General features: G+C 31.9%; 1 protein-coding gene and 1 long non-coding RNA gene across 6 annotated transcripts; one reads left to right on the top strand and one right to left on the bottom strand.

The window, feature by feature from the left end:
* Positions 1-783: 783 nt before the first annotated feature.
* Positions 784-5,426, bottom strand: LOC120092639. 5 transcript variants are annotated; one of them, XR_005486110.1, is made up of 3 exons: positions 5,207-5,426; positions 1,055-3,942; positions 784-950 (listed from the first exon to the last, which is right to left on the bottom strand). It is a non-coding gene; the product is annotated as an uncharacterized LOC120092639 (long non-coding RNA). The 5 variants fall into 5 exon arrangements; XR_005486107.1 differs by having other exon boundaries at positions 784-1,304; positions 1,544-3,942; XR_005486106.1 differs by having other exon boundaries at positions 784-1,300; positions 1,544-3,942.
* A 17,391-nt stretch (positions 5,427-22,817) lies between these two features.
* LOC120067338 (protein PXR1) lies at positions 22,818-23,641 on the top strand. Its single transcript, XM_039018903.1, has one exon. The coding sequence runs from the start codon at positions 22,886-22,888 to the stop codon at positions 23,456-23,458; it is 573 nt and encodes a 190-aa protein (XP_038874831.1). The 5' UTR covers positions 22,818-22,885; the 3' UTR covers positions 23,459-23,641.
* Positions 23,642-26,446: the final 2,805 nt, after the last annotated feature.

Below are 26,446 nucleotides of genomic sequence, written 5' to 3'. Positions count from 1 at the left end.
TTCTGCTCTCACAGGTGAAGATGTCGTCTAGCATGCCTTAGCTAAACGCATTTATCTCTTTAGCACAGTTTAAGTTACTCGTTTAATCCATAATAATTACCAAGGTATTAAGAAAGCTTCATGGAGAAAATGATTAATGGAGGAACAGAAATAGACAGAGAAGTGGTAATGAAAGTGATCGAGACATTCAATAAAACTATTTAGCATCTGATACATGATTTGTGAATGAAGAGATTAAGAAGATGAAATACACTTGATGAAATAGAGTTAGAAACAAATACAAATAAGTGCCAACGTCTTAGCGCCGATCTGGATGGAGATTTGTTTGCCAGCGTGGATGAAGTGAACAGAAGGATGAACTTCCCTCTCAGGCTTGCTCAACCGGTAGCAGAGATATAAGCACAGAGCTTCATGGCGGGGATCTGGCAGATTCGTACTGAGACTCACCTCTCGGCCTTGTCTCTTCTCTTCCTAGATTTCTTCCGATCAGTACTCAGCTCAGCCTCTCTCTCAGTAATCCAGTATTAATTAGCCCTCGTATCAATTATACCCATATCAAGTATATCTTCTCTGAATTCTATGGGGGTATTTATAGATGAAAAGCTTTGACTCTTGGCTTGTGGACCCCACTTCTTGTTATGGAAATTTCAAAGATGGAGGAATAAATATTCCTTCTGTTATGCAATCAGACCGTCAAATCTACACAATGGTTAGTTGTACACGTGTCACATTCCTCCACGTTTGCTTTGCTCAGCTGCATCTTTCGATCGGTTTCTCGCATGCGATGTTTTTATTACCGCATGCGGTTGAAATTCAGCTCTGAATCGACTGTCGCATTGCATCGTCATTGCGTTAATCATCTATTCATTGTTGATTGACGAGCGCAATGTGACAGAGATGCATTGTTCAATTTCTCGTTGAGCCTCGATCGCAAACGGTGACTTGATTTCCTGCAAAACGGAATAAAAATATCATCTTCTACCATCTTGACAATGTTAGTGGGTGTAATTGCGACAATTTATAATTATTGTATTTCTGAGCTCCTTTTTCATACAATCGATGCATATTCCTTCTCTTTGGCCACAATATCTAGATAAGGCAGCATAAATAACTTTTATTTCTACAAGTTATCAGCGACATGCTTCGATAGCCAACTCTGATAGCCAACTTTGGCAGCCACCTCCGGAGCCCAACTCTGGCAACAACCATTATTGCATAACTATTGCCACCTCAATCCAATGAAATGTGCTTAGATGACCACCTCTGATAGTCAAACTCCGATGGTGAACACTTTCGTTGACTACCTTCGATGAAGATTATGTTAGATGTTAGAACGAACAGTCCCTAGGTGCATGTATAGATTACCAACAAGTAATATAAAATGGATAAGTCAATGTATCGAATTTCAAGGGAATAGAGTATAAGCAATCCATTTTGAACAAAGGAAAGTCTCCTCACAGTTTACAATTGATGGTAATCAAGAAAATTTATTTGATTGTGAAAAGATATGATAAAAGTATGAGATTCAAAATAAATTTGCAACCTGCAAATTGGACATTACGTCGATTATACGCTTGCATATATTCTGCTCAACTAGATCCAGATACTACTTGGCATGTGATCAAGATGCACCCCATCTAAGAAGGATTAAGTTGTATAGGAAGATATTGCACTTGTAATCTACCCCAATCAACACACTTAGCCACGTAAATCGTTCAACTCCATTCTCCTTTGAAGAATCACCTTTAGAAGACTAAGCAATCAGACACATATTTTTATGGCTAATTCAAACTTAGATAATTAACCATGCAATCTAAATGATTCTATAGACATTACCCTATGTTTAGGGGTCAAATGAAATCCCGTGTAAACTTTTCTCCGATATTACTTTTATGAAAACCGTTTGTTATCTATCTCTTTCAATATTAGACTCAACATTGTATGCTAACTTAGGTGATCAATAATCCAAGTTAACAATTTACATTAAATCAATAAAAGCAAATGTGAACTCAGTGTTGAGCAAGTAAAAGGGGGACACACATGGAGCTTTTATTTCATCCTTGGGGTATCCACATCTTTGAATCCCAAAAGAATATTTAACTCATAATGAAAAGTGAAGAGCACAAAGTGTAAAGAATGTAATAAGTCATGTTACTAAATGAATGGAAACGAATACAAACTTGTTTAAATGTAAAAGAATATAAAAAAATAGCAAAAATGATGTAAACTACACTGTTGTAAGAATTCAAAAGTATACTAAAATGGAAAGGAAATACGATAGAGCTTTTCAACTTACCTTTCAATCTAGCTAAGCCCTCCCTTTCGAGATGACTACTAGTCTTTGTGCTTGTTCAACCCAAACACCCAAAAAAGATTTAGAAAGATGAAGAAGAACGAAAACAACAATCCATTGGGTGTATTATGGAAAATAAAAGATAGAAAAACTCTAAAGTTCCTTGGTGGCTTGAGCTTGTTGAACAATTGATCAAAGAGAACAAATGACGCTTTTTATAGACTTCAAATGGTTAGGGTTTCCTTAGAATGCACTGTAGCTCTTTTCTAATCAGTTTGGACAGAATAAACTATGCAGACTTGATCTGATTTGGATTGAATTTGAGAAGAATTTATAATGTTCAAAAAAATTAAAGAAAGAAATATGGAAAATTTTTTGTTTCTGGCAGGTCGTAGTTGCAATCTAATCGCAACTTGAGTGCAATTTGGCTCTTCTCTGTAACTCAACATTCTATCACCTAAAGCCTTGTGATCGTAATTCAATCACAATTTTGACATTTTCTTACCCATGACATAAAAACACAAGAATTACTCAATATTCGACTCTTTTTAGACATATTTTTACATTATTTCAAAAATCAATGCTAAAGCACGACTTGTTTTTGCATAAATCACTCATAAAACTTATAAACCATTGAACACTGAAAAATCATTTCTCTAAAAGTTGGTTTTAAGTGTTTATCATAAACCAACTTATTTTAAACTCATTTTTTGAAAATCTATTTTGGGTGGTTGCCAAACACATGAATTTTTTTTTTTTCAAAATAACTTTTTTCTTTTAGTTTAATCACTTAGAAAGGTACTCTAAACACACCCTTAGTTTTCTTTCCATATATACCCATGATCATCTCCTATTTAGGAGATGTAGGACTTTAGTCACATTCCCAATGCCAACATATATGCATAATAAGCCTTAACCTACAATTTGACATAAGATGCCATAAAATGACTTATACCCCTTGATGGAATACTTTTAAAATTATGTTCATATTACACTCATACATTGTACTAATGTGAAAGACTGAAATTATATTATAATTTTGTGGTTTGTATGAAATAAGAGTATTTTGTCTACCTCAAGTACAATCCTTATTATACAAAAGTACAAAATATACATAAAGGTTTAAGTTGACAGTTTTAAGAATTTAGAAAAATATATGTATAATTGAAGTGTTATGCAAAAAATTAAAGCAAATAAAAATAATTACCAGAAAGTTATATTTTTTAATAAAAAAAACTAAACTAAATACCTCTAACTTATTAATTCAACTCATGCACTCTAAACACAAATTTTTTAATCCCACACACTTATTGACTCCAAACTTCAAGACTCGGTTAAGCGGCTTTAAGCCTTAAAGGAAGAAAATTCATGTGAGAGAATTCTACCGGCAATTATGTTATATATAATTGGCCATGTTTCATGGGAGCAATTTGAAAAAGTTAAAACCACATTTAATCACTAATCAAAATCAATTAAGTGCTTGATTTTACACAATAAAATGTGATCTACGTCTATATTATATTAAAATGGGCTATAAGGTGAGATTCACGTAGTAGTTCTCACGTACCTTTGAAAAGACATGATTATTTGGATTTAATGATGATGAGACACAACTCTTCCATTGTAAGTATATGAGTGTGTGATAGTACCTATACAAATAAAGAAATTGATGCCCAGTACATTCATTATCATAACAAATTTGAGATTCCATGAAACATTGAGAAACAAAATCTTTCACTATAATTTTTTGTTCTTCAAAGGAAAAAATGTTACTAAGTCAATGAGGAAGTACTTTTATCCATCTTTTTTTCTTTCTTTGTTTATTTATTTTTAAAAAAATTATTTCCACCATAAATTGTGTTTTGAAGAAGTTTTTGAAGTGAAAGGTTTGCCTTCAAGATGTTATTACATTAGAAGAAACTATTTGAATGAAAAATAATTGCTAAAGAAATTGAATAAGTATTTCACAACCGTATTAGTCATCCGTCCATTCCCAAGGTGAGGAACAAGTAAAATTTTGCAACATGATGAAATCATTCAACAAATAAAAAGTTACCTCGAATAAACATTATTCTAAGTTCATGACTAATTTTTCTTGAAATAATGATTGAAATCAGAAAGCAAAATGGGATTTAATCGATTGGTGATGATAATTTTGTAGTTATATGTTTGCTTTTTATATAAATAGATCCTTTTAGAGACTAAAGGATATGGTGAGAGGGGTTAGAAATTTAAGGGAATATCATATAGTAATTGATTTGATTCTTTTAATTTTAATTTCATAATTCTCAATTTTAAATTCTATCTCCTTCTTAAGGGAAATATAAATGTGAAATTAGAATTATGAAGATTTTGGGGGAAAAAAATATATTTAATGTTTTACTTTAAAAATTATAAATACAGTATCTATTTTACCTTCTTTTAAAAATATATCTATTTTACATTTTAAATATAAAACAATATCAAAATTGTTGTAAAAGTTTTGATAATGACAAAAAAATTCTTTTCAAAAGCTTAGCGTGATTCATTTTTGTTTTCATGTTTTCAAAAACAAAAAATAAGGAAAACAATAAAAACGTATTTGGTATACTTATTTTTTAAAAAAATAAAAAATAAAAAACAGCCATTAAAATAGCCTATTTTCAAAAACAATAAATTGTATTTTTCTTTGTTTTCAAAATTTATTTTAAAAAAATTGTGAATACAAAATACACTTAAAACATTCAAATTACAAATTAAATATTATAAACTTTATCTTAAGAGTCAAGAAGTCTGCTTCTTTCTACTAATTGTATCTTTTATCAATTTTTAGTTAAAAATTTTAGGAAAGCAAGCTTAAACAAAATAGAAGATGAAAAACATCATACTAAGCATGTATTATGAAGGAGAAACAAATGGGTGAATGATTTTTACCTTCGTAGATTCCCAACCCTTTCAAAATTTCTCTTGTTCTTCACATGAACATCTTCTCAACGATCACCAACACTACGACAAGAATAACCTTGTGATTCTCTAGGATTTCAAGAGTTGGATTAGTGATTTACAACACTTGGAAGATGAAGAGGTAGAGAGTCTGTAAGGAGAGTGTAGAGAGGAAATTTTTTGGAGGCTAGCTATCTTTTTTGTACAAATAATGCTTGGCCTAAATGGGCTAATAGGACGAATTTATATGGGAAGGGGTTTAACCTTTGTATTTTCTTTTTCACCCTTGACGTCAATTAATTAAATAATTCATTATTTAATTAATTGACACATTAATTAAATAACCATATATTAAATCTAATTTAATATAGTTAACTAATTAATATACATAAACATCACATGTTTATATTCTTCCACCTCTTTATCATTATAATTATTTAATTCTTCATGAATCTAATTCACATGATTAAATGTTTGAATCTCATTCAAATATTTCTCTCTAACATAATTTGAATTATAGATTACATCTATAATTAATTATATATTAATCACGTTAATACACAATTTCCTCATTTGAATTCAACAATTCAAATCATTCCTCATTAATACCCTTTAGTGAGCTAACAAAAGGATTTTATGGGCCTACAGATCAGAAGCTCCAACGATATGAGATTAATGGGCTAAACTCATTAACCAAATTAATCAATATTCATTACATGTGGGTACACTTCACTAAAGACTCACAGTTGCACTCTTCTCACTGCAGATATATTTCTGTGTCCACGGATATAGATCAATAATAGCAAGTTAGTCCTTCACGAGTGTTTGTAACACCAACTAGATCAAGTTACCGTTTTACCCTTGTATTACCTCTGTATCTTTTACCAATACTTCTCTTAAACAGTCTGTTTATGGTTCAACCATTAAACAGAAACCCTTCTCAAGCCAGTGAGAGGGTAGGGTCTTTTGTTAAGTCCTGGAGACACCACATAAGGGAACACTTATCTACTTACCCTAAACTTAGGAATGAATAAATTTCATCTTGTATTATTATGTCCTTAGCTCTTTAATCGGTCTTGTCCCAAAATGGTAGGCTTATTGAGTCAAAAAACTGGCTACTCTTACCCATACAAATCAAAGAAAAATTCCTCGTAAATAGGAATTCATAATACACTCAGGATTAAGATTATGTGGCTTTGGTCATCCTATTGAAATAGAAACCTAACTAGTCAACAGTGTTACATCTAGTGGTTACTATTTCGCGGTCCGGTCTTATACAAACTCATTGCATAGGATACCCTCACTCACATATCACCTACACGAATGAGTTGGATCATTGTGTTTGTGTCAAATACAAAGTGAGTCGTATTTATAGTGTCACTAGGATAAGGTACCAAACCTTATCCCTATAGACCCTTTAGCCTATATCTTGAACGTTGATCCCTGTATTTCTCTATATACAGTTCAAGACTCATAAAACAGGCTTGGATATTAGTTTATTAGATTTAGAATTAATAAGACAAAATAGAATACAACACAATTAATAATATTTATTGAAATAATATCGATAACTCTTTATCGATGACAGTAAATTATTTACATTTACCATTTACACATAAAACCCAACACTTCCTTTTTTATAAAAGTTTTTTTTTTTTTTTTACTTTATCTTGATGGAAACTATTTATATTATTTTCTCATAAATAATTTTTTATTCTCTTACACATTTTATCACTTGTATTTTTATGATTCAGAAAACTTTTCTCCATCATGTAATTCTCTCCACTATTTTTCTTTTCTTTATTAACGATAAAAAATTCATTACAATAACAAAATATTGTATTAAATTATTATTTTTAATTATCTAGAATAATAAATTTTATCAAATACAAATTATATCTTATCTCGCATTTCAAATTCACAACCAAACACAGATTTTGACTTTTGAATTCAAATTTAAAAATTTGAATTTGGAACCAAAAGTGTTTTTGGATATTGCATGAAAGAAGAATTCAGTTTTGTTTTTTTAATAATTCTTTGTTTTCGTAAACAAATTTTCTGATCACAATTCAAATGGGGTCTCAATTTTGTTGGGGTGTGTTTTTAACATATAAAACCTATTGAATTTAAAAAAAAAAAAACAAAACATAAAACAAAAACAAAATCTTTGAAACGAAAATAATAAAAATAATAATAACTAGCCTAATAATCATTTTTTTAGTACGCCCGATAATTTATCTGCATAATTTTAATAACTATATCCTAATATGCTAAAATGATTGATTCCATTTGATTTTAAAAGTTAATTTTTTTTATGAACAAACTATAATATAATTTTAAAATTAGGATTTCATTAGTAGCAACAAACACGTAAATAATTTTACATAATTTATATCTTTCAAACTACATAATTATAAAAATGATTTTTTAGTTAAATTTGTGGTCAATAAAAATTTTTGCCAAGATAAATTAACATGATTCAATTTTAAAAAAAAAAAAAAAATTGAATTTTCAATATTCACTACAAAATTCGCAATGCACGTGATTCCTTACTAGTACAATGAAATTTGATTTTGAATGATTAAATACATATTTGGGAGTATATATCAATCGAATATGATAAAAATAATTTTAACCGTTTTAAAATCTCTTCCAAACATGCTATTAGTATGATTCCCTTTCGTTTATCCATAGTTTTCTAATTCTTTTGTTTGTTTATCTTTATTATTATTATTATTTTGTTTGGATGGTCACATTTAATCTTGTTGAATGTTACCGTAAAGTTTGCAAGTACACAAAAGACGAATTTATTATCAAAGCAATAAAGACGAAGAAGAACGGTACACCAAAATTTGTGAGAAGAGAAACTTTTGAACAAATAATGTGATTTTGAATTGTGGAGGAAAAAGAAGATAGCGAAAGCCATTGATGATCTTAAAAACGACATCAAAATGGAGGAATGCGAAGGACAAAGAATCAAATAGTTGATGTTGGGGATAACGTTCAAAATTATCGATCTAGATCTTGTTAAATACGTGTTGCCACGAATCTAATAATCTACCATATATAAAAGGATAAAGTAGAGAGAATCTTTATATTCCATCTTTGCTCCTCATTTTTAAGCATATGATTATTATACTCTTGGCCACCAATGGAACCATGTAGGGGAAGGGTGGCACATGTTCCCCTCAACTTATCGTTATTTTTAATATAAAATTTAAGTAATATTAAACTATATATATATATATATATATAACAAAAAAACCAATATTCTTGAAATCTAAAAGTGGTGTAGTGATAATGGGAACAAATGTGAAGGTGCAAGTCATGGGTTTAAATTCTTTCGAAATAATTTTTGAAATTTAATTTATTTTAAAAAATCGATTTATTGTAGCATAATAATAAGGATAATATTTTTTAAAAAAAGAAAAAGAAAAATGCTATATAAATTATAGAAATAGGATTTCATATGATTTGAAGAAAAACAAGTTTCATGTATTTATTTGTTAAGTAATCTATAAATAAAAAATTATTCTACGATTTTAAATATAATACATAATGTATCTATTAAATGATGTTTAAATAACATCTATTTGTGACATAAATAAATTTTAAACAAACAAAAAAATTTAATTACTTTAATTAAACCTAGAAGATTTTATGTATACCTTCTTTTTCTTTGAACATAACTTTCGAAGACTCAAACAGGGTTATGAAGAAAAATTCATTTTTCCCATTTTTCCTTAAACTTTTATACATTTTTCTCTTTGTTGTTCCTTCACATGAAAGAATTTAAAATAAAATTCATCATTTTATGTAGGAGAGTAACTGCTTTAAAAGTAAATATATGAAAAAAAACATTTAAATAAAAAAAGGTTGCATTATCAATATTACGATACCAAATTTCATAATATATATATTTATTTATTTATTTGATAATTTAATTTAATTACAAACACAATTTGTTACTAGTACTATATATTGTGTATATATAAAGATGATAATATGAAAACACTAAAAAAAAAAACTATATACTTTTTATTACATCTTAAAAAATTTCATATATTTTAAAATTTTTAATAAAAATTAGGAGATTTCACGTGCATTACATGTGTTCCTAAACTAGTGAAAATAAATACTCGGATCATTAAGATTAAATCAAAATTTTTACTCTTTTTTTAGTTCAATAACATGTGAGGTGAAAAATTTGAACTTCTTATCCCTTAAATTATGCTAAATCATATCAAAATTAAATTGAAACTATAACAAAACTATAAAATTGCTAAAAAACTTAATTTATTATATTAAACAAATATATGTTTTGATCTCTAATATTTTCTTGAGCTTTCAATTCATCATAAATATTTTAAAAGTTTCAATTTCAGTTAAAATATAATGGAAAGGATTCAGTTAAGTCTTTATCATCGCCAAAGGTTAAAATTGTTGACAAAATAATGCTATGCGATGTGAAAATATATTTGTTGAACTAATTAGTTCAACTGATTAAGATAGTCTAAGGATATGTTTGGAATATATTTTCAAGTATTTAATTCAAAAAATAGATTACTTTGGAAGAAATTAAAGTGTTTGATAACCATTTAAAGTGTATTTTAATCCGTTTTTATCAAAAGTATTTAAATATTAAATTTTTTAAAAATATTTGTTCCTCAAATCAATTTAAATGGGCCTTAAGTTAAAAGGTTTGAATCTCGTAACCCTATCTGTTGTTAAACTAAGAAGAAAATGTCACAACAAATTTAAAATTTTATAGGGTTAAAAGTTATTTTATATTTTAATTCAATGAAACATATACATAATACTCACTCATAAAATTAAAAAATCACTCGTTTGAAATGACGTTGGTACAATAGTAACTTCCAATAAAAAAGAAAAAGTATATATATATATATATATATATTTTATAAACACCACATTCACTTGTAGATTTCTTTAGTTTTATTCTCCATTTTCTACCATATTTTTTTTTAAATCAAGCTAAATTCTAAAAACTAAAATAATAGTTTTAGAAATTTATTGTTATTTTTAAAATTTGATTGAGAATACAAATATTTTTTTTAAAAAAAATATCATATTGGTTCTTGTACTTTATGATTCGTTCAATTTTAGTCATTTTGCTTTTAAATATCAAATATTAGGTCACATACTTCAATAAAGCTTAAATTTAGTCTGTGCTTGTAGTTTAATGTTGATTTTCTCATTGATATTTTATTATTTATTAGCATTTGCACTATAAATTTTGGAAATGTATTCACATATTGTATTTTCTTATACAAAATATTATTATTTAACCAATTTCGATAAAAATTAACTTTGAAAGACTAAAGTTAAGATTTGTTGAAAGTGTATGAACTAAAATTGAACATTTAAATGTGTATAAACTAAATCGAACAAACTCCAAAACATATGGATGAAAATAATATGTTAACCATTTTTTAACGAAAGGCAAAAACTATAGTAAGAAAATTGGAAAAAGAAACGAAGCATAAATTTTAAAAACAAAAAAACGAAGGCCCATTTGATAATCATTTTGGTCTCGATTAATAATCTTTTGGTTTTTTGTTCTTAAAAAAGAAAAATTATCCATATTTTGTTACTGTTTCTGGTTTTCAAAAACTTGTTTGACAATTATTTTTTATTTTATTTTATTAAGCTAAAAAAACATGTTTGATAGTTTTTTTTCATTTTTTAAAAATCAAAATAAGTTTTTTATGACTTTTTTGTTTTATATATTTTTTATTAAAAAAAATCAAGTTTTTTTTTTTAATTGTGTCTAATATACATAGCTATAAACTTTTATATGTGTTGAAGGATAAAATTTTGGACCAATCACAAGTCACCACACCGTTTGCTAAATTAATGACAGGATTTCTAAATCATAAAATTTGGGTCCAATTAGAAGTTGACACACGTCCCGAATTGAGTTGAAGGCAAGTTTCGATAACGTCACATGGTTGAATCAGATGAGATTAAATTGGCCCAATTTGATATTATTATTTGGGTTTAAAGTCCAAAAAAATTGAATTGGATCCAAATTTCAGATCAGGCCTAAAACCAACTAATTGGGCCCAAGGGCTAGGCCCATGGACCAACCAAGCCCACGAAGCCCCCCTGAGAACTCTATAAATAAAGAAGTTCTCTTCATTTGTAGGGCAACTTTTTCTACATTTAGAGAGCCCAGAGAGAATTCATCAACAAGCAGAAGACTCCCAACACTTCTGAAGCTGCACTCCTATAAGATAGAAGAAGACTCTTCCAAGACTTCAACTCCACGATCATCACGCGCTTCGCTTCCTCAAATCAAGCGTACGCATTCAACTGAAAGAATCAGAGGATCAAGTCTAGAGATCGAACCACATCGCATCAAATCAACCTCAACATCAACACTAACTTAAGTTCAACTTCACGAAACAAGTTTCTCTGGAAGCCTTGTGCAAACACTAATCCTCCAAGAGGATCAACAAGCCCAAAGGCCGATCTTCCAAGAAAATCAACAAGTCCAAAAACAGATCATCAAGAAGATTAACAAGCCCAAAGGCCGATCATCCAAGAAAATCAATAAGTCCAAAGACCGATCCTCTAAGAAGATCAACAAGCCTAAAGATCGATCATCCAAGAAGATCATCAAGCCCAAAGGCCGATCACTCAAGAAGATCAACAAGCCCAAAAGCCGATCACCCAAGAAGATCAACAAGCCCAAAAGTCGATCACCCAAAAAGATCAATTCAAGAAGATCAACTAGCTTAAAGTTTATAGTTTATTTTGAAAACATCAAAATATTGTGTATTAAAGATTGTACTCACTTTCCACAAAATTAATACAAATACAAAGTTCAAGTTCCACGAAATAAATTTCTCTTGAAAACTTGTGCAAACAAATTGGCACGCCCGGTGGGACATCTCTACCTCTCATCTCTCTCTCGTCATCCAAGTCTAACAAATCTACAAATGGAACCAGAGAAAGTTGCATCTAAAGCTACCATTGCAAGCAACATTTACATAAGCTCTGTCATCACGGAGGAAATCTGGGACCAGTTGACGGAATCTCCTAAAGGCGGGATCGTCATTAGAAAAAATTCCTTGTTCGACAACTATGCTTCTGCTACTGATCTATCAAAGAAAGAATCACATTTCGAGGTAGTGTCTGTCATGATGACTGACGTAACAACTGAGTCGATCATGGCAGAGATGGAGATAAAGATAAATCTCCTAATAAAGGTTGTAGAGGAGCGAGATCATGAAATCGCTGCTTTAAAAGATCAAATATAGGCTCAAGATACTGCTAAATCAAGTCAATCCCCAGCTACAAAAGCCAATAACAAAGGAAAGACTGTCTTGCAGAAAAGTCAGCCACCACAATCCACCTCTGTTGCCTCTCTGTCAGTTCAACAACTCTAGGATATGATCACAAACTCTATAAGAGCTCAATACGGAGGATCGTTGCAAACTTCCTTTATGTACTCGATGCCATACACCAAGAGAATCGACAACCTGAGAACGCTAGCTAGGTAACAATCTCCAAAGTTTCAGCAGTTCAATGGAAAAGGCAATCCAAAACAACATGTTGCATACTTCATTGAAACCTGCGAAAATGCAAGAACCAGAGGAAACCAGCTAGTCAAACAGTTCATCCGTACCTTGAAAGGAAATGTTTTCGATTGGTATACTAATTTGGAGCCATAAGTGATTGACAGTTGGGAACAGCTAAAAAGGGAGTTCTTGAACCGCTTCTACAGTATAAGGCGCACTGTTAGCATGATGAAGTTGACAAATACCAAACAGTGGAAGGGAGAGACAATCGTCGATTACATCAATCGATGGAGAGCTTTAAGTCTGGATTGCAAAGATAGACTTACTGAATTATCTGCAGTGGAGATGTGCACTCAAGGCATGCACTGGGAGCTTCTCTACATCCTACAAGGGATAAAACCTCGTACGTTTGAGGAGCTGGAAACACGCGCTCATTATATGGAGCTGAGCATTGCCAACAGGGGAACTAAAGATTTCTTAGTCTCTAAAGGGAAAAAATACAAAAATGATGCCAAGGGCACTGAAAAGATCGTGGGTAGTGCCACAAAAGAATCTATGGTCGTTCATGCGACCCCGCTGAAATTTTCCTCCAAAGGAAAACAAACAAAATTTGAAAGAAGGCACAATGAGGGCGAGAAGCGTCATCCAACTCTTAAAGAACGACAAGAGAAGGTTTATCCATTCCCTGACTCTGATATGACAGATATGTTGGAGCAACTACTAGAGAATCAACTTATTCAGCTACCGGAATGCAAGCGGCCGGAACAAGAAGGAAAAATAGATGATCCTAACTACTGCAAATATCATCGGGTCATTAGTCACCAAGTTGAAAGGTGTTTCGTGCTGAATGAACGAATTATGAAGTTGGCTAGTGAAAAGAAGATTGAGCTAGCTTTGGATGAAGTAGCTCAGACAAATCACGCTACAGTAGCAGCGACTTCAAATGTTCCAATACTGTCTGTGTCTCATGCTCAAAGACAAAGCCCGATCCAGTTTGGAGAATTTGAGCCTATAGTTGTTCGGTTCCAACAAGAGATTCAAACAGCAAATTTCGAAAAGAAAGATGAGCTTGTTGAAGATGACAACGAAGGGTGGATAGTAGTGACTCATCGAAAGAGAAGACAACCAAACTCCACCCAAAAAGAGTCACGTTTCTATCGAAGCTATAGAAGAATAAACAAAACTCATAAAAAGAAAGGCAAAAAGATGACACGGAAGCCTAAGCCTGCTAAGAAAGAAGACAAGGACTTCCCTCAATTCCGACGGTCGGAAACTTCGACAGAATTTCTCCCAAAAAGCTTTCTCAATAATCATCCAGAGAAAGTATCAGAATTTATTGCATGTCACACTGTCGGCATAGTGGAAGTCGACAACAATCATGTTACTGCTGAAGAAGTCAACGACTCAGAAGAAATGAAGCAAAGAACTTCTGTCTTCGATCGTATTAAGCCTTTAAGTGCTCGATCTTCGGTCTTTCAAAGATTGAGTACGGCCACGATAAGAGAAGAAGACCAATGTTCAACGACTACTTCTGCTCGAACTTCAGCCTTCAAAAGGCTCCCCTCTTTCCATCTTTCTTTTAAGAGTTTACCACTCTTCATAGAAAGTATATCCACATCAAAGAAAGCTCAACCTTCAACAAATGCTTTTGATCGTCTCAAAACAACAAGCAACCAACGTAAAGGAAGGATGAAAATCTTGAAGCCAACGTCATTCCACGAAGAAAACAACGACGAAAAGATTCACAGTCGTGTACCTTCACGAATGAAGAGGAAATTTTTTGTTGACATAAGTACAGAAGGTTCCTTGATAGTGAAGCCAACACTCATCATATTGACGAACCCTACAAATGAAGAGGATAATCAAAACCATGATGAAATAAGAGCTTCTGATGTTTAAATGAAAAATTTCCTCATCGCAAGAGCCTAAACTGCATAATGCTCCTAGATCACATGAGCTTAAAATGTGAACGGCCCAAAAAAATTTGTACAAACTATGTTACGACTTGATCCCTGTCATTATAAAGGGTACGTAGGCAACTTAAAGAAATTTAAGTTCAGTCGCGCATAAAAAAAAAAAAAAAATCTTTTCGAACTACATTATGACTTGATCCCTATCATTAAGAAGGGTATGTAGGCAACTTGAAAGAAACTTCAAGTTCAGTCCAATTAAAAAAAAAAAAAAAATTGAACTACGTCATGATTTGATCCTTTTCTTTAAAGGTACGAAGGAAACTTAAAGAAATTTAAGTTTAATCCATCAAAAAATGTACCACAACCACCTAAGTATAATACTACAAGATTGATGTTGATAATCCCCGTTAAAGAATGACACTCCAGATTGAAGATGTTCATCCCTATTGGGGGCAATACAATGGATTGAAGATGTTCATCCCTCATAAGGAGCCAGCACAGTAAATAAAAGGCACACACTTGGAATACGCTTCGCTTCCTCTTTAAAATCAAACTTAGATGCTCCTCCATTTTAAAGTTCAGAGGCTTCGTTGATGCTCTTCAATCTTCAAGTTCAGAGACTTCATCGATGCTCCTCCATCTTCAAGTTTAGAGGTTTCATTGATGCTTCAATGCTCAAGTCTAGAGGTTTTGCGATGCCATCTTCATGTTCAAAGTCACAAAGTCAAGCCTATTGCCAAAGATTCATTGATGCTTCATCAAACTCAAATGCGGAAGATTCGCCGATATTTCAAACTTAAATGCGAAGGATTCGCCGATACTTCAAGCTCAAGTGCAAAGGATTGGCCGATGCTTTGTCAAGCTTAGATGTCGATTATTTATCGATGCTTTATCAAACTCAAATGAGAAGCATTTGCTGATGTTTCGTCAAACTCAAATGCGAAGAATTTGCTGATGTTTTGTTAAACTTAAGTGCGAAGGTCTCGTCAATGCTTCTCCATCTTTAATTTCAAAGGCTCCGTCGATACTCATCCATCTTTAAGTTCAGAGGCTTCGTTGATGCCGCTCTATCTTTAAGTTCAAGATTGGCATGCATGGCCCCACTTCCATCTTCAAGTTCAAGGTCGGTGTGCATGACTCCACTCCAACTTCAAGTTCAAGGTCGATGTGCATGGCTTGACTCCATCTTCAATGACTCGATCTATAAAATCAAGACGCAGCTTCGTTTCATCTCCAAAGTCTGGTGTGGTTCGCTTCATCTCCAAACTGATGACGTGGCTTTATTTCATCTCCAAACTGATAGTGTGGCTTCGCTTCATCTCCAAAATGTTGGCACAGTTTCGCTTTATCTCCAAAGTCTGGCGTGGTTTGCTTTATCTCCAAAGTTGTGGCGTGGCTTTGCTTCATCTTCAAACTAATGACGCGACTTCGCTTCATCTCCAAAGTCGTGGTGCGGGTTCGTTTCCTCTCCAAAATGTTGGCACGTCTTCGTTCATATCTAAAGTCGTGGCATGGCTTCGTTTCATCTCTGAACTGATGGCGCGGTTTCACTTCATCTCCAAACTGATGGCGCGACTTCACTCCATCTTCAAAGTCGTGGTGCGGGTTCGTTTCCTCTCCAAAATGTTGGCACGTCTTCGTTCATATCTAAAGTCGTGGCATGGCTTCGTTTCATCTCTGAACTGATGGCGCGGTTTCACTTCATCTCCAAACTGATGGCGCGACTTCACTCCATCTTCAAAGTCGTGGTGCGGTTTCATTTCCTCTCCAAAATATTAGTACAACTTCACCTCTTCTCCAAAATTAGTGTAGCTTTGTTTCCTCTCCAAAAATGTGGGTGTGGTTCCACCTCATATGCGAGATCAAGTTTGGTTTGCCTAGTTCTACCTCATATGCGAGGACGACTCTGGTCCATCCAGCTCCACCTTATATGCGAGGATAACTCTGGTCTGTCTGGCTCCGCCTTGTACGCGAGATCGACTCTAGCCAATCTGACTCCGCTCAAAAGCTTAATGGCACATTTTTTTCATCTTCAAGGTTTGATGGCATATCCTCCTCATCTTCAATACTTGATGGCATATTTCCCTTATCTTCAAATTTTGATCAATGAGTAACATAATGAGGTAGACCTTATCGGGATCCTCCCTAAGGTAAAAGCATGGGAGAGTTGTAAGCCTTGCAGGGTCCTTCCCATAAGGATCAGGATATGCGAACGACGCTATAAAGCAGACCTTTGAATCCTCTCTAGGGTGATCGAACGAGAGAGTTGTAAGCTTTGCACCTTATCAGGATCCTCCTTAGGGTGAAAACATAAAAGAGTTGTAAGCCTTGCAGGGCCCTTCCCATGACGACCTAGATGCATGAGCAGTGCATAAGGCAGACCTTTCCAGGATCCGTCCTAGGGTGACCGAATGGAAGAGTTGTATGCCTTTGCGGGGCCCCTCTCATGACGATCAAGATGCATGAACGGTGCCACGAGGCGAACCTTTCAAGGATCCTCCCTAGGGTGATTGAATGAGAGAGTTGTAAGCCTTTTCGAGGCCCCTTCCATGACGATCAGGATACATGAACGGTGCTACGAGACAAACCTTTCGAGGATCTTCCCTAGGGTGATCGAATGGGAGAGTTGTAAAGCCTTTGCGGGGCCCCTCCCATGACGATTAGGATACATGAAGGGTGCTATGAGGCAAACCTTTCGAGGATCCTCCATAGGGTGATCGAATGGGAGGAATTGTAAGCCTTTGCGTGGCCCCTCCAATGACGATTAGGAGCATGAACGGTGCTACGAGGCAAATCTTTTGAGGATCCTCCTAGGGTGATCAAATGGGAGAGTTGTAAGCCTTTGCAGGGCCCCCTCCCATGACGATCAGGATGCATGAACAATTGCTACGAGGCAAACCTTTTTGAGGATCCTCCCTAGGGTGATCGAATGGGAGAGTTGTAAGCCTTTGCGGGCCCTTCCCACGACAATCAGGATGCACAAATACGAGGAAGAACATGTACACCAAGGAGTCGATCACACGGACGTGAGAGAAAAAAACCCACCCTGATTACTGACGACCGACAAGATTTTTTAAAAAATAGTTATGCTCTCTTAAGTTACGCTTCAACTCCTATAAAAAGCAAGGGGGGCCAGTTAGTAGGAAAAAAAAAAGCATATTTAAAAAAAGAAAAAAAGAAAAAAGAAAAGAAAAAGAGATCATGAAATAAAAAAAATTAAAAAAAGGAAAATAAGATAGTAAAAAAAAAAGAATAAAAAAATAAAAGAAGAAAGAAAGAAAAGAAAGGGAAATTGTAAAAAAAAACGCAAAACAAAAAAAATAGAAAGAAACGTAAGGAAAGAAAAACAAAAGAAAAAAAAGAAAAAATATATATATATAAAAACAAAAAGAAGAGAAACCCTAATTTCCCATCTTTTTTTTTCCTTCTCACTTACAGCCTCCTACGGCAGTTCTGAACAGACGACCGTCTCCCCACAACAATCCAAGTCTGATTTGCAACAGCGTGCAAACTGCAAAGGATGTAAGAACAAAAAAAATCACACTTCAAGATGAAGAAAACCATGTGTCCTGCCATTATATATATAGTTAAGTTCGGATGGGATTTTCTACTAATCAGTTGAAATTTGATAAGATCACGGGTTATCTGAACTGAATATTGGTTGTTGGGTTTTAGAATCCCGATTTTAGCCGAAATTGGTTAAGATTAAAAAAAATCACACTCGATTGGATGCTGGTTATTGGGTTTCGGAATGCTGGTTGCTGGTTGTATCACACTCGATTGGATGCTGGTTGCTGGTTTTGGAATCCCGATTTTAGCCGAAATTTGATAAGTTCAGACTCGGTGCATCTTCAACAACATTGGCAGTAGGTGGATCAAGAGTTTTCTGCAGTAAGACAGTTGGATCATTAATTGCTTTGGATTTTGTCGAGCAAATTAAAAATACTTGCTGCCTCAATGATAACCTTAGGATATCCGGTCGTTCAAAATCTTCAAAGTTGTGGTAAAATGAATTACAAAACGTTTTTAGTTAAAAAAAATTTGAGGCAGCTGGTTGAATTGGGGGCAACGATGAAGTTTTGAATCTCCAGATTAAACGGCAGGAAATTTTGAGCTTAAATTTCAAGAGAATCTGTGCATAAGCAGACAACTGGTTGGGAAAAACAAGCAAACAGCTCATATGGAGAAGGAAATCTAACTAGAAATTGGGCTGGTATCGCTGGTAAGTGGCATCGCTGTTAAGTGAATATCGTTGGTATCGCTGGTAAGTGGTATCGTTGGCATCACTGGTAAGTGAGTATCGTTGGCATCGCTGGTAAGTGAGTATCGCTAGCATTGCTGGTATCACTGGTAAGTGAGTATCGCTAGGAAAGTTTGATCTCGCTCATGAGAGTCTTGCTCATGGAGGAGAATCTCGCTAGTAAGGCTATCTTACAATACTTTGGCTCTCCAAAATTTCTTCCATTTAAGTTCAAATTCATATTCCATTCAAATTGGAATTAAATTCAAATATTATTCCAAATTTCAGTCTAAAGTTTGAGGAGATTCTAATTCAAATTTTATTCTAAATTTAAGCCAGCCAAATCGGGTGGTGAGATAGATGTCAAATTCGTCCCAAATTAAAATTTGGCCATATCCCAAATTTTATTAAAATTCAAATGGTTAACTTTGATATTGAATTATGAATAAAATGTCAAGTTAAAATTTGGCTATATTCCAAATTTTATCCCAAATTCAAGTTAAACTTATGTACTGAATTCATAGTTTGACTAACACATCAGTTGAGGTCAAATTCAAGAATAAATATATTTGAATTTCGCTCACAACTTCATTTTTTTTTCGAGATTCACCCACCCGTAAGCGTACATAAATCTCGAAAGGGGGCATTTGTTGAAGGACAAAATTTTGGACCAATCACAAGTCACCACGCCGTTTGTTAAATTAATGACGAATTTTCTAAATCATAAAATTTGGGTCCAATTAGAAGTTGACACATGTCCCAAATTGAGTTGAAGACAAGTTTCGATGACGTCATACGGTTGAATCAGATGAGATTAAATTGGCTCAATTTGATATTATTATTTGGGTTTAAAATCCAAACTACAAAAAAAAAAATGAATTGGATCCAAATTTCAGATCAAGCCCAAAACCAACTAATTGGGCCCAAGGGCCAGGCCCATGGACCAACCAAGCCCACGAAGCCCGCCTAAGAATTCTATAAATAGAGAAGTTCTCTTCATTTGTAGGGGCAGCTTTTTCTACATTTAGAGAGCCCAGAGAGAATTCATCAAGGATCAAAGACTTCTGAAGCTGAGAGAGAATAGAGGATAAGTACTAGAGATCGAACCACATCGCATCAAATCAACTTCAACATTAACACCAACTTAAGTTCAACTCCACGAAACAAGTTTCTTGACCGATATCAACAAGCCCAAAGGCCGATCATCCAAGAAAATCAACAAGTTTAAAGATCGATCCTCCAAGAAGATCATCAAGCCCAAAGGCCGATTATGCAAGAAAATCATCAAGCCCAAAGGCCGATTATCCAAGAAGATCAACCAAAGGCCGATTATCCAAGAAGATCAACAAGCCCAAAGGTCGATCACCCAAAAAGATCAACAAGCCCAGCCCAAAAGTCGATCACCCAAAAAAAGGTCGATCGTTCAAGAAGATCAACTAGCTTAAAGTTTATAGTTTATTTTGAAAGCATCAAAATATTGTATATTAGAGATTGTACTCACTTTTCACAAAATTAATACAAATACAAAATTCAAGTTCCACGAAATAAATTTCTCTTGGTACGAACAATATGTATTAAAAAAATCCATGCTGATAAAAAAAAATTATCAATATTTTAAATGTACAGACTAATCACAAACAAGAGAAATAACCAAAATAAACATATTGATAAAATATAAGAAAATAATAACAATTTTAATTTATCCGTATCCTTCCAAGAAAACATATCTTTTCCATCATTGTTGGGTCATTTTTCAGAAAACATACTCTCTCAAAGATTTTTAGTTTTCTAAATTAAACTAACAATAATGAAAATTTTAAGAGAATAATACATTTTTTATCCTTAAGCTCTGACTTTAATTTTTATTTGGTCTCTATATTTTAAAATGTAACATATTTAGTTTTTATGTTTAGAGTTTTGTTTCAATTTAGTCCATAAATTTCAAAATGTAACAATTTTACTTTTGAGATTTGAGTTTTGTTTCAATTTGATCTCTAGGATTCAAGATTTTACATTTTTAACCTCAATTTTTCATTAAATATTCACTTTCAATAATTGCCGTCAATTTCTATTAATCGAGTAAAAATAATTGTGAGGTGGAATTTTAAAAGCGATAAAAATAGTAAAATCTAATTAATTATAATTTTTTAACGATTTTTAATTTTTTAACATAAATTAACTTTAAAGACGGGAAATGAGTATTTAGTTAAAAATTGAGATTAAAAATGTAAATCTTGAAACATAATGACCATGAAATAAAACTCAAATGTCAAGAATAAAATTATAACATCTAGAAATTTATGGACTAAATTGAAACAAAATTTAAAACTTAAGGACTACATGTGTAAAATTTTGAAATCTAAGAAGTAAATATAAACTAAACCCAATATATAGGGACCAAAAATTATTTTTTTCAAATTACAATTTTATTCATATTTTCCAACTATTTAACTTTGAATTTTGAAATGGTTAAAAAAAACTTCAAGATAGACTTGTTAAACGAAAAATGAGAATTGACGTGGAATTATAGTATACAACAAAAAAATATTTTAAATATTGTTTACCATTATTTCTATATGAAAATATAAATTATTATTATAAAATAAAAGTAGAAGTAAAAAAATATAAATTTTGGGAATTGAACTCAAGACCATATATGTCAACCATTAGACCACAGGGGAATTTTAACAACCATCTTTAAAAACGACCTTCTAAAAAAAATGTTTTTAAAAAATTTGTAAGACATTTTTAGAATTAAAAGAAAAAAAAAAACATAAAACTCAATTAGATACCTTCTGAAAAACTAAAAACCAATTATATCCGTCACTTAGTCTTTTATTTTTTATTTTTAAAAACTAAGCCTAAAAATATTATTAGAAAGGTTATGCCTATAAACATTATTAAAAATATTATTTTCAAATATAGGAAAATCGGTTAACTTATTCCCAAATATAATAAAATATATGTTTATCACTAATTGACAAGATTTTACTATGTATGGAAATATTTCCAATAGTTTTGTCCATTAAAACAATTACTCTTATTTTAATATATCGTTTTCTATGTTTTATTATTAAAATAAGAGTAATTGTTTTAATGGACAAAACTATTGGAAATATTTCCATACATAGTAAAATCTTGTCAATTAGTGATAAACATATATTTTATTATGTTTGTGAATAAGTTAACCGATTTTCCTATATTTGAAAATAATATTTTTAATAATGTTTATAGACATAACCTTTCTAATAATATTTTTAGGCTTAGTTTTTAAAAGAAATATTTCCAATAGTTTTGTCCATTAAAACAAATCAAAATACTCTTAATATATCTATATTTTAGGAGAGTTTATCAAATCAAAATGAAAATTTTAAAAGTCGAAAAGAAGTAATTTTTAAAAAATGGTTTTTGTGTTTAGAAATTAGTTAAGATCTCTAACGTAAAAAATATAGAAACATAAGAAATTGGGTGAAAATAAGTATAATCTTAAAAAATAAGGAAAAAAACAAAATAATTACAGGAATAAAATGGTTAGAAAGTTTTGTTAATATAAACTAAATCCCAACAAAATCTTCTCGATACGGAAACATCTCTAGATTCTGCTAAAATCGTAGGATATACGCTAGTGGTAATTGTTGAGAGTGTGAGGTTGAAAAGATAAAATTGGAAATTTACGTAGCAAGATGGATCCTACACATCATGTTTTGGTCATAAATCATACAATTAAAAAACCATCCGATTTTTCAATTGAATATTTGTTTTGGCCATTTACACAATTTCTCACTTACAAATTAATTTGTAAATGTATGGTCCAATAATATTGATATAAAAGCCCTATTCTATTTTCGAACGGAGCCCAATACTTTGGGCCCATTATCTATAAATTGGATATAATCCCTTTAACAAAAATTCTTTTAAGCTCTGAAACCCTAATTTCACCACCAGAAACCCTAATCTTCAAATCTCTTCCATGGCGTGCACCATCGACTTTCGCCGCCTGGACGAGGGTTTTGGTGGAAAGACCTACAAGCGAAAGCGTGAAGAAGCCGAAAAAAGCCTCAACATCACTGAATCTGAAAATGCCGACACCTCCATGGAGATCGACGACTCACTTCCTCCGCCTTCCAAACGATCTGCAATTCCTTCGTCGGAAAATCCTGACAAACCGACCTTCGAAAACCCTACATACGACGGCGTGATTGCCGGAAAAGTCTCCGGACGTAAGTGGAAACAGCCGCGGAAGCACAGGACGTCCGCTATGCAGGTGAGCCGAAAAGGCACCACGTTCGAGGAGAGGGAGAGGCAGAAGAAGATTAAGGCGGCGTTTAGAGAACGGAAGGAGGAATTGAAGGAGCAGATTAGGTTAAACAAGGTGGAGAAGAGGAAGAAGAGAGAAGAGAGAGAGAAGAAGAAGAAGGAGAACATTTTGAGATCTGGAACTAAGCTACAGAAGATTACAAATCCCAAGACGCTGAAGAAGATTGCTAAGTCTAAGCAGAAGAAGCTCCTTAAGGTTGTTCCTGAGGATTATATCAAAAAATAGGTCCGTTGCTTCTGTTCTAAGGTCATCTTGAGTGTTCCTCCGCCATCTTTTTAGTAATATAGATAGATTTATCTATTTTTCCCCTTAAAATCTTGGAATTTTGGCTGAATTTTCTGTATGATTTGTTCGAAATGCATAAAAGTTAAGGAAATCTAAGCATATAATTGCGTCTCTTAATGTTTATATTTATAACAATATTGGAAATTTTGATTAACCATCTGATTCTGATCACAATTAGACAAGGCATTTCACGTACCGTGTAGACAATTTTTTTTTTACAGAGATCATGACCGAGATGCTAGACAATTGTAGTGCTGATGTTTTTGTGTTGAAAAAACAAATGAAAACCATGGAAATTCATATTATCGTATGGATTAAGTAATGGGATATATCAAAGTTTGAACACAAACATTTTAACATTTATGAATGAGAGTTCCTAAGTTGTAAGATAACATAGCTCCTTTTCAAAAAGAAAAAAGAAAGAAAAGATAGCTCATGACATCTTGGAGGTTCAAATCTCCAAATAGCACTTGTTAGACTATGGGAAAAAACATATTGATTAGTTGTGTGATTAAATGGGAACCTTGGACTTCTCGGACTTCGTGGCTTTGTAGTATAATCTAATGCCAATTGAGTTATACTCGATTTCAAGATGGTATAAGTTCAAACTAGGTTCAAACTAAACGATAATCACTAGATATTCTTTTTAGCAATATGTGGGGCCGGGACTGAAAAAATCAAAGTACAAGCACTATGCTTGTATTTTTTATTGGTTAGTACAAGTTCTTACTAAAATAATTTCCCTTTTCTTTTCTTCGTCTTAAAATTTTTAAATTTATAGCATAAGTGGTTAATTTAATAGTTTTTTTAAAAAAATTAATTTGAATATTTATCCTTGTTATCATTATTATTTTGATGTTTATGAGTGTTTAGATTACTTCACTAATAATATTTTGTGCCAAGAAAATGAATATTTATTACCTGAAAACTCAACCACATAATGGTAGGAGTTAGTTTAGTAAATGTTCAAAGCGACCTCGAGTACAAATTGACCATTTTTTATTTGGATTTTTTTTTTCAAATTGACTCCAACGGAGTCCCTCCTCTCCTCCAATTAATTGCTTTTGGTTGGTCAGAAAAAGACGAGGGAAAAGATTAATCATCCCTTTGCCTCTGCCATCATCGATCAGTGTTGCTTGATTAAAAACTAAATACTCAACTTTAAAAATTGTGCTCAATTCTATAGATAAATCATAGCATTATTATTTGTTTTTTTAAAAATAAAAATTAAAAAAAATGGTACATTATAGTTCTAATTTACTAACATATAAAGGCATTGCAGTCTCTTCAAAAACAAAAACAAAAGAAAAAAATGCAGCAATGCAGTAATTGGATCCGAAAATGTTGACATAGAAGTCAACATTGCGGGAATATTAATATTTCTAACCATTGTTATCAACTTTTGATATAAACTGAGTGATATTATGTCAAAATATTTTAGGTCACTTAAGTCCTAGTTAATTACTGTCTGATGTTGTTTATAAATATTTTGCAATCGCAATAAACAGTGAGTCCCAATTATAAAATCCATAATCCAATTCTCTTCGAATAGGTCTTCGATCAGAATATCTTTAATTATTATGTGGAACTATATCATACCTTCTCTAGATTCATAATCAATATCAATAATTTGCATCAATAACCTATATCGATATTCAAAGTTAGCATTTTTTTTCTTTTATCTATTATTTTTGTTGAGTCATATTTATGAAAACAGTATTTAAGTTAGCATTTTTGTTTCTATGCCTTTTTTTTTTTGGCTAGTTTTTGACACGTCTGCGTAAATAATCTTTTCTCTCCTATATACGATTTTTGAATTATTTTGTTACAAAATGTATTTTAAAAACAAATTAAATAATGTCATCTTAAATCAAATAGTTATAGATTTTGTTTGAAAATTGTTATTTTCTAAAATGTATTTATATGAACATTATTTATCTTCTTTAAAAAAAAATTGTGCTTTTCTAAATTGAAAGTTGACTACTGTTTTATTTTTTTTTTTTAAAAAAAATGCATTTTTAATTTTAATTTAAGTATTAATTTTTTAAAATATAAAAATTTGTACAAGTAAATAAAGACGGCGTTTCAATTCTTATAACATATTATTTAGGTACTATGTTTTAAATAATTAGAAATATTAATGATATTATGGTAATCTATGTTTCATTATGTTTCCATATAGAAGTAAATACTACCTATCAATTTTTTATTAGGTTTGCATCAATTTATGATAAACACTGTCAAAAGAATCTCATTCTTTTTGAGGCTCATTACAAATAATATATGAATGAGAATCTAATTATAGATTAGTAAATATAACCTCAGTGTGAACAAAGATAGAGAGTATTAAAGAGAATATATATATATATATACCCCTAAAGTTTAATAGATTGTTCTGTTTGAAAAAGCCTAACGTGAAACTTATAATTGTATTAATTAAGTCTCTAAACTTAATAAATTTAGACTCTTAGACAAAATATTCTTTGAAAATTACATTTACCTTAATTGTCCAATGTGTAAAATCAACATTTGTAGATGTTAAAAATCAATGCATAGATAAATTTTTTTAAAAAAAAAATTATAATGAAATATCTAAATTGATCGACTTATAAAAATTTAATAATTTAATTAATTCAAATTATAAATTTGGTCAATGATAGTCTAAATTGTTCAAAATTTTAACTAATATAACCCTCAAAATTAAGTATAAATTGATATTTGCTTAAAAAAAAGTTGTATATCATTAAATAAGAAGTATTCGAATTCTCACCCCTACATGATTGAATAACTTAAAAAAAACAATCATGGGCTTGGGCTGTTTTCCACTTCATTTATATTGATGTTGGTTGTTACTCTGATAAAATTCATTTATAACGTTTATCGAGAACAAGTTAAATACAACCTAAGAACAATTTTTTAATAAATAAG

The sequence above is a fragment of the Benincasa hispida genome, chromosome 12 (assembly GCF_009727055.1).
Source record: "Benincasa hispida cultivar B227 chromosome 12, ASM972705v1, whole genome shotgun sequence".
In the NCBI taxonomy this organism is placed as follows: domain Eukaryota; kingdom Viridiplantae; phylum Streptophyta; class Magnoliopsida; order Cucurbitales; family Cucurbitaceae; genus Benincasa; species Benincasa hispida.
This window is presented reverse-complemented; position numbering and strand designations above follow the sequence as displayed.